Below are 11,288 nucleotides of genomic sequence, written 5' to 3' on the forward strand. Positions count from 1 at the left end.
TACATGCACACAAGACTGAAAGAATATCCCGGCCGGCAGGTCGACCAAAAAGACACTTTCCACAGACACGAGAAGGCTCCAAACAGCTCGCGTGCACGCACGAGCGCACCGCCCAGTCCAAACTCCAAATTAACCCCGATTGGATCAACGCAGCCTGAATGATTCATGACTCGGATTAAGTCAATTGACCACCGGCCGTCACCCCACACCTCTGCCTCGCGTAGTCGCGTAAGCAACCGGCAGCCGCCACGCGCCTAACCCGCGCACCACACGTCCGGCCCGAGTCGGCCATATCCGATTGCAGCCGTCCACGTCGTGTTGCCGCTCCCGGCCGGATTGGTCCACCACGCTTTCAGTCGGCCAGCCCCAACTAACTTGACACCCACGTCAGCGCTCCCCGCACGCGCACGCCACCGCCTCCCGCCCTACTCACACAGCACAACCTATATATATATAAGCGCGCCGCGCCGCCTCACCTGCCATTCACATCCTTCCTTCTAACAGACCAACGACGCAGAAGAAGATCGATAGTTCGAGACTCACACGACGATGACAAGCAAACCATCCATGGGATTGGGGATGAAGCGCGCGAGGGAGGAGCAGCCCGTCTCGCTGGCGCTGTCCCTTACCACGGACTCCACGCCCTCGTGCACGACGTCGGCCGACTCGGCCGGCGCGGCGCCCATGGCGGCAAGGAAGAGGGCGCGCCGTGGGCGGGTGGTGGCGACCTCTGGGGAGGGGGAATTCGTGTGCAAGACCTGCGGCCGCGCCTTCGCGACCTTCCAGGCGCTCGGCGGGCACCGGACCAGCCACCTCCGCGGCCGCCACGGGCTGGAGCTCGGCGTCGGCGTCGCAAAAGCCATCAAGAACAAGAAGCCGAGCGAGGACAAGCAGTCGCACGAGTGCAACATCTGCGGGCTCGGCTTCGAGACGGGCCCGGCGCTGGGCGGCCACATGAGGCGGCACCGTGAGGAGATGGCGCTCAGCATCGGCGCCGGCGGTGCCGACCACCAGTGGCTCATCGCGCGGCCGGACCAGAAAGAGGTGGTGGGGCACGGCGCGCACCGCCCGCCAGTATTGCTCGAGCTGTTCGTATAGCTAGCACTAGCTGGATCTGCTGACTCTTACTTAGTGCAGGACCTGTAAATTTCTTTGAAGTCGGATATACGTTTATTCTGTTCTCAAGAAAGAAAGAAAGATGTACGTTTATTCTTCAATCTACTACCTGGTTAGCGTTTTGTTTGATGATAGGTCTCAGTTTTTGAATCATCTGAGGATTCATTGATCTCATCTACTGTATATAACATTCCGACGAAAATTATTTGTTCATGATCGACCATATACGTACTCTCGCTCTTCTAAATGCAATCATGAATTTGCTATGTTAGTGTAATCAGAAAATCCCCATTTGGCTTCCAAATGTGTCTCTCGGATTGCGGCCACCCTATCTATGAGTATTATGGTGTATATATGTTGCTCAAGCTCATTAGTTATAAATTAGCAAGTCTAATTTGGAGTCATAGAAATAAAGATCGTCCACATAACATTACAATCTGAACTTTTGTTGGCAGTTTGTAGTCCTATACTAGAGGAATAAAATCTCCATGTTTTGCCACAAAAATATCTGAATGTCAAATTAGGCAAGGAAATTGGCATATTCTCTTCTTGGTTATCGACCGCTGCGGGCCGTTCTGACCATTGACAAAGGATGTGACAAAACTATGGTATGGCGAAGATGTACTGCAATCCACGTTTCATTTAAGTTTGTGTAACATGGATACGCCTTGTAGCACTTGAGTCGGATGAATACGTGGATATATCTTATCCGTGTGTCCAATGTCACCATCGCTTTCCACCACATCGAAGCTACCCCTTGTAGCGTCTATGTCATCAACACGTCAAAATAATCTCAAACGAATGCAAAATCCAACTATTTAAAAGCTTAACCTCTAGGCGTCAGGTCATAATTTTTCTGGACGGATTAGCAGTGGTAGTGTGGTACTAGCGGCATCGAGTTAGGTCTTGTGATCACTCGACCCTACTCCCTGGGGTGGCGCGGGTGACTTTGTGTACGATCTCTTCATTATTTGTGGTCATAAGATCAGCTAATAAAAAATGTATTTATAAAATGTGATACTTTTTTGGAAAAATTTGTGCAAAATAATTATGCAATAACATTTAACACGATATAACATGGTATTTCGCAAATAGTGTTAGAGCGAGCAAAAGCACGTAATTTAGCATGATGCTATAGCACGTTAGTAACGAAGAAATAACCGAAAAGTGCTTTTAGCACACGAGCTCCAGTGCTCTCGCTCAGTTAAAAAAATTGAAAAATATTTTTACAAGTTATAAAATATCATGAAAATAATTCTGTAGATTACCAATGATATATCCCACAATCATGGAAAATCCCAATCCGAAATTCTTTTTATTTTGACCTAGACAAAAATGATAAATTCTGATATGTTTTGGAGATTTGAAAATGACTACTCAGATCTATAAATTTGTCATTTTTGTGCAGCTCAAAATATTAGGTATTTGAAATTGATTTTTTGCCCGTTTGTGGGATACATCATTGACTATGTGTGGATTTTTTTCCAGAATTTTTTACAACTCAAAACTATTATTTTAAAAAAACGAGATCACTGGTGCCCATGTGCACCAAATCTCTGTCCATACTATAAAACCTTGGTTTTAACCCATCTCCAATTGGAAACTGATATCAGTTGCAACATATTTTAAATCATATATAGAAATTGTCGAACGACCTCTATACTGAATTAGGAAACCATAAAAAGCACATGCTGATTGTAATTATCACTGGAGTGCACATCTCCAAAGAAAGCATGAAGTCCTCGCCGTACCGTGGCATCACTCCGTACGTCACGCTTGGTCGACTGACTTTGTACATTCAACGGGCAAGTGAGTAAAAGTACGTATGCAAGGGACTGAAAAAATATCTCGGCCGGTCGTCCAAGAACAAGGAGATACTTTTGGCAGCACGAGAAGGTTCCAGACAGTTCCTCTCCCGGTCGCTCCATCGCGTGCACGCACCGCCCAGTCCAAACCGGGAATCAACGCAGCCTGTATGATTCGGATTAATCAATTGACCACTGAATGGTCCGAATCCGCCCAACGGCTGTCACCCCTTGCATCTGGCTCTCGCGCGTTGCCGCCGCGGCAAAGCAACCACCAGCCGGCGCACCACGCGAATCCACCTCGAGTTGACGACCATATCCGATCGCAGCTGTCCACGTCATGAGTGTCGCGTTGCCGCTCCCCGATTGGTCTGATCGCAGCTCGAACCAACCTTGCACCCACGTCAGCGATCCCCGCGCTACTACGCACGCACACGCCACAACCTATATATAACCGCGCCGCCAGCCTCCTCCGCAACACAGCCATCCATTTGTATCCGTCCCGAGCTAAGAAAATCGAGCTCCACACGGCGATCCAGCAGATAAGCGAATCATCCATGGGAGTTGGGATGAAGCGTGCGAGGGAGGAGGAGACGACCGTGTCGCTAGCGTTGTCGCTTACCACGGACTCCACGTCCTCCACGACCTCGGCGGACTCACCCGGTGGCTCAACGGCGGCAACGCAGACGAAGAGACCACGCCGTGGAAGAGTGGTTGCGACGTCGGGGGAAGGGGATTTCGTGTGCAAGACGTGCGGCCGCGCGTTCGTGACCTTCCGGGCTCTCGGCGGGCACCGGACCAGCCACCTCCGCGGCCGCCACGGGCTGGAGCTCGGCGTCGGCGTCGCAAAAGCTATCAAGGAGAAGAAGCGGACCGAGGAAAAGCAGCAGCACGAGTGCCATATCTGCGGGCTCGGTTTCGAGACGGGCCAGGCCCTCGGTGGACACATGAGGCGGCACCGCAACGAGATGGCGCTCAGCGCCGGTGCCGACAACCAGTGGATCATCTTGCAGCCGGATCAGGAAGAGGTGGTGGGGCACGCTGCCCACCGGCCGCCAGTCTTGCTCGAGCTGTTCGTCTAGCTGGATCTGCTCTCTGCTGACTGTTTCTAATTAGAGAACCTGTAAATGATTTTAGAATGGGATATGTTCATTTTTTGGTCTTGCCGAGTATCGTTTCAGCTCTTTAATCTGTCTCAGATTTTGAACCATCCGGGGATTCATTGATCTCCACTGTATATATAACAGAAAGTCCCCATTTGATTTCCATATGTTTCCCTCGGATTGCGGCCACCCAGTGAAATATTATCATCTATCTTGCTCAAGCTCATTAGTTATAAATTAGCAAGTCTAATTTGGAGTAACAGAAATCAAGATCGTCCACACAACATATCAATCTGAACTTCTGTTGGCAGATATATTGTAATCATATACTAGAGGAATAAAATCTCGATATTTTTCCCCCAAAAAAGGCAATGAAATTGCCATATTCTCTCCATGGTTGTCGACTGATGCCATTTGGACAAGCGACGAAGGATGTTTCCAAATTGTGGTATGGCAAAGGCGTGAGAGGGGACAATCCCCCCACCCACCCACACACACCCGAAGGATGTAGTTTACGGCACGTTTGATTAAGTTTGTCTAACAAGGATATGCCTTGTAGCATCTAACTGATCAATATGTCGATATAATCTTGTCCAGGTGATCCAATATGTCGCCATCACTCTCCACGACATCGAAGCTACCCCTTGTAGCATCTATGTCATCAATACGTTGAAATAATTCCAAGCCCATCCAAAATGCAACTACTTAAAAGAACAACATGTAGGCGTTGGGTCATACTTTTTTTCTGGACGGATTAGCAATGGTGCTAGCGGTAACGAGTTAGGTTTTGCGTTTGCCCGACCCTGCCTTATGAGGTGACGTTGGGTCATACTTTTTTTGAAGAACATGCTGAGCTTACATTGGAACTTACCATTTTTTTTTCTCTCTAATGAGCTAATTTTTTGGAGTTATAGATACAATCCATAATTATGTTGTATAATTTTTTCCAAAACAAATTCACATTTTATAAATTACATTGGAACTTATCATCACATCTTTATTCCTTTCGCAAGAATGAAGGAATATCCATCAAGCAAGCTTCTGATCTCTTTTATTTGCCCCTCTCTGAGGAAGCATTTTTGCAGTTCCATCTTTTTAAGATTTAATTCTGGATCTTGAGCCACCTATGGACACTGACACTTGAAGAGTTTTTGGCAATTCTATGACTACAAAGGTATCCTCTGTTTATAGTTTTCTTATAGATTTCGGTTGAACAATACTTGCTTTGAAATGGATGTGGCAAGGCAGTCAGCATAAGCATAAGGTTTTGTTTTGGCTCTTGGTTCATAACCGCCTTAATACAAGAGCAATGTTACAGAGGAAGAACTTTGTAATGGATAACTAGTCCTGCATTATGTGTGGAGAAGATGAGTTGGAATCTAGAATCCTAGAAACCTTTCAATGCCCCTTTTCTAAAATGGGTTGGCAATACCTGTACCCTTCTTGGACACCTCCTCAGCAGGTTGATATTCATAGCATCATAGCAAGTCTCAAATTGCATTGACAGTGCCCTTCTTCATTGAATTGATTATTTTGACTACATGGACTATTTCGATGATTATGAATGACTTTATATTCAGGGGCAACACCTTCAATCTTTACGGATGCAGGAAAAGGTTCAAAGATGAGCTAGCTTTTCTTGTTCATAAGGCTTCTAGAAAGTCATATGCTAGTCTCAAAATTTAGGCTCTCTGGCTTTCTTTTCTCTCTTTTTTAGACCTATGGTCTTCTAGCTAGCATCTTTTTGCTATCCTCTAGCAACACCCCTTTGTACCTTATGACTTCTCTACTACTTAAAAAGAACGAACGTGTTCCCCCTTCTCCCCATATTTCGTCGTCCTTTTCGTCGTCCGTCCCACCATCCTTTTGGTCGCCAGTCCCACCAAAACATTTAATCACGCTGCAATCCAGCAATTCGGTGGTCCTAAACTTCCCAGAATATAACTTCTGCCACGCGCCTAGCCGGTGCACCACGCGAATCCACCTTGAGTCGACGACCATATCCGATCGCAGCCGTCCACGTCATGAGTGTCGCGTTGCCACTCCCCGATTGGTCCGATCGCAGCTCGAACCAACCTTGCACCCACGTCATCGACCCCCGCGCCACTACGCACGCACACGCCACAACCTATATATAACCGCGCCGCCAGCCTCCTCCGCCAACACAGCCATCTATTCGTATCCGTCCTGAGCTAAGAAAATCGAGCTCCACACGGCGATCTAGCAGATAAGCGAATCATCCATGGGAGTTGGGATGAAGCGTGCGAGGGAGGAGGAGCCCGTGTCGCTAGTGCTGTTGCTTACCACTGACTCCTCCTCCACGACCTCGGTGGACTCATCCGGTGGTTCGACGACGGCGATGCAGAAGAAGAGACCACGCCGTGGAAGAGTGGTTGCGACGTCGGGGGAAGGGGACTTCGTGTGCAAGACCTGCAGCCGCGCCTTCGCGAACTTCCAGGCTCTCGGCGGGCACCGGACCAGCCACCTCCGCGGCCGCCACGGGCTGGAGCTCGGAGTCAGCGTCGCAAAAGCCATTAAAGATCGGAAGCGGAGCGAGGAAAAGCAGCAGCACGAGTGCCATATCTGCGGGCTCGGTTTCGAGACGGGTCAGGCCCTCGGTGGACACATGAGGCGGCACCGCGGCGAGATGGCGCTCAGCGCCGGTGCCGACAACCAGTGGATCATCTTGCAGCCGGATCAGGAAGAGGTCGGTCACGCTGCCCACCGGCCGCCAGTCTTGCTCGAGCTGTTCGTATAGCTAGCACTAGCTGGATCTGCTGTCTGTTTCTAATTAGAGAACCTGTAAATGATTTTAGTATGGGATATGTTCATTTTTTGGTCTTGCCGAGTAGCGTTTCAGCTCTGTAATCTGTCTCAGATTTTGAACCATCTAGGAATTCATTGATCTCCATTGTATATATAACAGAAATTCCCAATTTGGTTTCCATATGTTTCCATTGGATTGCGGCCACCCAGTGAAATATTATCATCTACTTTGCTCAAGCTCATTAGTTATAAATTAGCAAGTCTAATTTGGAGTAACAGAAATCAATATCGTCCACACAACATGTCAATCTAAACTTCGGTTGGCAGATATATTGTAAAATCCTATACTAGAGGAATAAAATTTTGATATTTTGCCCCCCAAAAGGCAAAGCCATATTCTCTCCATGGTTGTCGACTGCTGCGTGTCGTTTGGACAAGCGACGAAGGATGTTTCCAAATTGTGGTATGGCGAAGGTGCGAGAGGGGACAATCGTCCCACCCACCCACACACACACACCCGAAGGATGTAATTTACGGCACGTTTGATTAAGTTTATCTAACAAGGATATGCCTTATAGCATCTAACGGATCAATACGTCGATATAATCTTGTTATCACTCTCCACCACATCGAAGCTACCCCTTAGCATATATGTCATCAATATGTTGAGATAATCCCAAGCCCATCCAAAATGCAACTACTTAAAAGCGCAACGTGTAGGCGTTGGGTCATACTTTTTCAGGACGGATTAGCAATGGTGCTAGCGGTAACGAGTTAGGTCTTGTGGTTGCCCGACCCTGCCTTATGAGGTGGCGTTGGGTCATACTTTTTCAAAAAACATGTTGAGCTTACATTGGAACTTATCATTTTTTTTCTCTCTAATGAGCTAATTTTTTGGAGTTATAGATACAATCCATAGTTATGTTGTATAAAAGTTTCCAAAAAAATCACATTTTACAAATACACTCAAACTAATCATCACATCTTTATTCCTTTTGCAAGAATGAAGGAATTTCTATCAAGCAAGCATTACTTGTGCCAAAGGCTTCTAATCTCTTTTATTTGCCCCTCTCACATTGTTGCAGTTCCATCTTTTCAAGATTTAATTCTGGATCTTGAGCCACCTAGGGACACTGACACTTGGAGAGTTTTTAGCAATTCTGTGACTACAAAGGTATCCTCTGTTTATAGTTCTCTTATGGATTTCGGTGGAACAATACCTGCTTTGAAGCGGATGTGGCAAGGCGGCTGTCAGCAAAAGCATAAGATTTTCTTTTGGCTCTTGGTTCATAACCACCTTAATACAAGAGCAATGTTACAAAGAAAGAATTTTATAATGGATAACTATTCCTGTATTATGTGTGGAGAAGATAAGATGGAATCTAGAAACCTTTCAATGCCCCTTTGCTAAAATGTGTTGGCAATACCTCTGTCCTTCTTGGACACCACCTTAGCAGGTTGATATCCAGAGCATCATAGCAAGTCTCAAAACTGCATTGAAAGTGCTCTTCTTCTTTATGAAATTGATTATTTTGACTACATGGACTATCTAGATGACTAGGGATGATTTTATATTCAAGGGCAACACCTTCAATCTTTACAGATGTAGGAAAAGGCTCAAAGATGGGCTAGCTCTTGTTGCTCATAAGAGCATCTCTAACAGAGCCCGTAAAAGGCCCAAAACCGAAAAATAACCGCCGTTTTACGGGTTCGGGGCGAAAAACGGCGCCGATCAGTGACCGAAAACGGCCCAAAACCGAAAATATTTTTTCGGGCTGCGTTCGGTTCGCTCCGTCGGCCTGTATTTGTAGGGGCCGACGGAGCGAACCGAACGCAGCCCGAACACAATCCCTAATTTGTGCGCGAGGGAACCTTCAGCTCGTCCCAACCGCCGCCGCCCCAGCCGATCTGTGCGCCCTCGCTTCCTCTGCGCCGCCAACCTCCGATTTGTCCCCGATGAGTCTCGAATCGACCCCACCGGCCGCCGTTGCTACCCCGCCGGCGCCGGCACCATCTCCCGTGGTCGCCGGAGCTTCCGCCGCTCCACCAACAGTCCCGGCCACCGCTCCGACCCCTGTGACCCCCGCGGTATCGTCGACGACTGCGGCGAAGAGGCGGCGCGCGGGAACGCATATGCTCCCGCAAGCCGGTGCAGGGGCGGTCCCCGGTGGTGGGTCGGCGGTGAAGCCAAAGGCCGTCCGTGCGAGACCGAAGAGTTCGGGTCCGAAAAGGACCAAAGTGAAGGCGGCGACTGGCCGTGGCCCCGCGCCTCCCTGCCCATCTCCGCCTACACCGCCGCGGCCGCCTCCGGAAGCCACCGCGGCCGCCGCCCATCCCGTGCTCGACGATGGCGCAGCAAGGTACACATGAACTTTCCTCCGTTTTTTCCATTGCAAATACGTATTGAGGCCTCGTCAAATTAGGAACGATTCCACCACGTACATGGAGATGTTGGGGGAGGTGAACATTAACCCACTCCCGCCATTCAGCAACGACAACTACTGCGCGGAAGAAGGGGAAGCAGGGGAAGAAGGGGACGAAGGGGACGAGGAAGAGGACGACGGTGTGGTGGAGGTCACGGCCGATGGAAATCGGAAGAAGAGGCGGGCCAACAACTACACGGAGGTTGAAGACGCCACCTTGTGCCGAGCTTGGGCCTCCGTGGGGATGGATGCTGTCTCCGGCACGGATCAAACAGGCACGCGCTACTGGCAGCGCATCGAGGACAAGTTCCACAAACTCATGCCGCGCGTTCGCCATCCTGTCGATCGCACCTACCGATCCCTCCAAGGTCGTTGGGACGCGATCAAACCGGCGTGTAGCCGGTGGGCAGCAGCAATGGACCAAGTGGTGTCCAATCCTCCTAGTGGCGCAACTATCGACGAATATGTGAGTGCATATTTCAGAAAGCTAATTCTAGTTTTAGCGTCGGTGAGATATTGACGATTTGTTGGTTCCTTTTGCATATGTAGGATCGCATTGCCGATGCTAGGTACAGAGACATGGCCGGCAACAAGGGCAAGAGCTTCACCATGCGTCATTGTTTTGATGTGCTCCAACACCTTCCCAAGTGGAAGTTGAGGGATGAAGAGGTCGCTCCGAAGAAGGCTGCGATGGTTGCGCTCGACGACACCGAGGACGAGAAGGATGGCAGGAACGCCGACAAGCCGGAGGGGAACAAGAAAGCGAAGGGAAGGATGAGGCTCGAGGGGAGGCTGCATTGTTGAGGGACAAGTTTGATCAAATGATGAAGTCGAAGGAGGTGATAGCGACCAAGACTTTGGAGACCAAGCGTGTCATCATCGAGACGAAGAAGGAGGTGAGCCTTGCAAAGCTTGAAGCCAGCCGAGAGGAAGCAAAGACCAAAGCCAAGTTGGAGGAGATGAGGATCGATGTGAAGAAGGCCAAAGCAACGAAGCTACTATTGGCCGAAGAGAGGGCAATCTTGATGATGAACACGAAGGAAATGAATGAGGTTCAGCTGGAGTGATGGAAGGAGACCTCGGCGGAGATCACGGCGAGGCGAAGAGCTGCTCGTCAAGAGGCAACTGCTGCTGCCGATGTGCCTCCAGGAGGTGGTGCCGATGTGACTCCAGGAGGTACTGCCGATGGTGCTGATGGCGGTACTGCCTATGTTTGATGCCGGCGGTTAGATCTGATGGTGAACTATGAACTGTGTCATTTGGTTGTGTCATTTGATGTCTGCATTATGAACTATGCATGATTTGTTTGTGTTTTAAACGCTCAGCTTTGATCGATTATATGCAAATCAATTTCATAAACCTTGTTTTTACGGGTTCGGAAGCCCCAGGCGCAGAACAGAGCCCGTAAACCCAAACTGAAAAACAGAATATTCTGTTATTCAGTTTGGGTTTACGGGCTCTGTTCTGCGCCTGCCATTTTCCGGCCCGTAAACACGAGTTCGGTGCACCGAACTCATGTTTTTCGGTTCCACTTTTTACGGGCTCTGTTAGAGATGCTCTAAGGCTTTTAGAAAATCATATGCTGGTCTCAAAATTTGGGCTGAGAGATTTCCGTTATCTATAGTAGTTCTATTTTCTTTTCTCTCTTTTTTTAGACCTATGGTCTTCTAGCTAGCATCTTGTTGCTATCCTCTAGCAACACCCCTTTGTACCTTATGACTTTTTAAAAAATTATAAATATATAGGGCAACACATTGATTTGTCTAAAAAAATATTTTTTTGAGAAACGCAGTACAACATAGACGCTCATATACACACGCATATACTCACCCCCTATAAACGCACACACGCATACCCTACCCCTATGAGCACCTTCGGAAGACTGAGCCGGTGGATTGGATCTTAAAATTGACGAGGTCACCACAGACGTCTCGCTCGACGGAAACATCGTCTCCCACTAAATAAATATTCTGCCTTTATAAAACACACAGTTATTAAACTCAAGGTTTAAATTTTGGTGAGTTGGGAGTACAACCACACCTCCTAACCATCATCCAACCTCAGGTTGTGCATAC

At 48.5% G+C, this 11,288-nt stretch overlaps 3 protein-coding genes across 3 annotated transcripts; all 3 read left to right on the forward strand.

Moving 5' to 3' along the window:
* The first annotated feature begins 501 nt into the window (after positions 1 to 501).
* On the forward strand, positions 502 to 1,239 carry LOC124680989 (zinc finger protein ZAT5-like). Its single transcript, XM_047215998.1, has one exon. It carries the CDS (start codon positions 550 to 552, stop codon positions 1,096 to 1,098), a length of 549 nt encoding a protein of 182 aa, XP_047071954.1. The 5' UTR covers positions 502 to 549; the 3' UTR covers positions 1,099 to 1,239.
* Positions 1,240 to 3,478: 2,239 nt separating this feature from the next.
* On the forward strand, positions 3,479 to 4,099 carry LOC124680992 (zinc finger protein ZAT5-like). Its single transcript, XM_047216000.1, has one exon. The coding sequence runs from the start codon at positions 3,479 to 3,481 to the stop codon at positions 4,001 to 4,003; it is 525 nt and encodes a 174-aa protein (XP_047071956.1). The 3' UTR covers positions 4,004 to 4,099.
* A 2,167-nt stretch (positions 4,100 to 6,266) lies between these two features.
* Positions 6,267 to 6,782, forward strand: LOC124680997 (zinc finger protein ZAT8-like). Its single transcript, XM_047216003.1, has one exon. It carries the CDS (start codon positions 6,267 to 6,269, stop codon positions 6,780 to 6,782), a length of 516 nt encoding a protein of 171 aa, XP_047071959.1.
* The last annotated feature ends 4,506 nt before the right edge of the window (positions 6,783 to 11,288 follow it).

This window comes from Lolium rigidum, unplaced genomic scaffold (assembly GCF_022539505.1).
Source record: "Lolium rigidum isolate FL_2022 unplaced genomic scaffold, APGP_CSIRO_Lrig_0.1 contig_32528_1, whole genome shotgun sequence".
In the NCBI taxonomy this organism is placed as follows: Eukaryota; Viridiplantae; Streptophyta; class Magnoliopsida; order Poales; family Poaceae; genus Lolium; species Lolium rigidum.

Bases quoted from the DNA above. Each gene is read 5' to 3' on its own strand.
- LOC124680989 (XM_047215998.1), top strand. From the start codon at position 550: ATGACAAGCAAACCATCCATGGGATTGGGGATGAAGCGCGCGAGGGAG.
- LOC124680992 (XM_047216000.1), top strand. From the start codon at position 3,479: ATGGGAGTTGGGATGAAGCGTGCGAGGGAGGAGGAGACGACCGTGTCG.
- LOC124680997 (XM_047216003.1), top strand. From the start codon at position 6,267: ATGGGAGTTGGGATGAAGCGTGCGAGGGAGGAGGAGCCCGTGTCGCTA.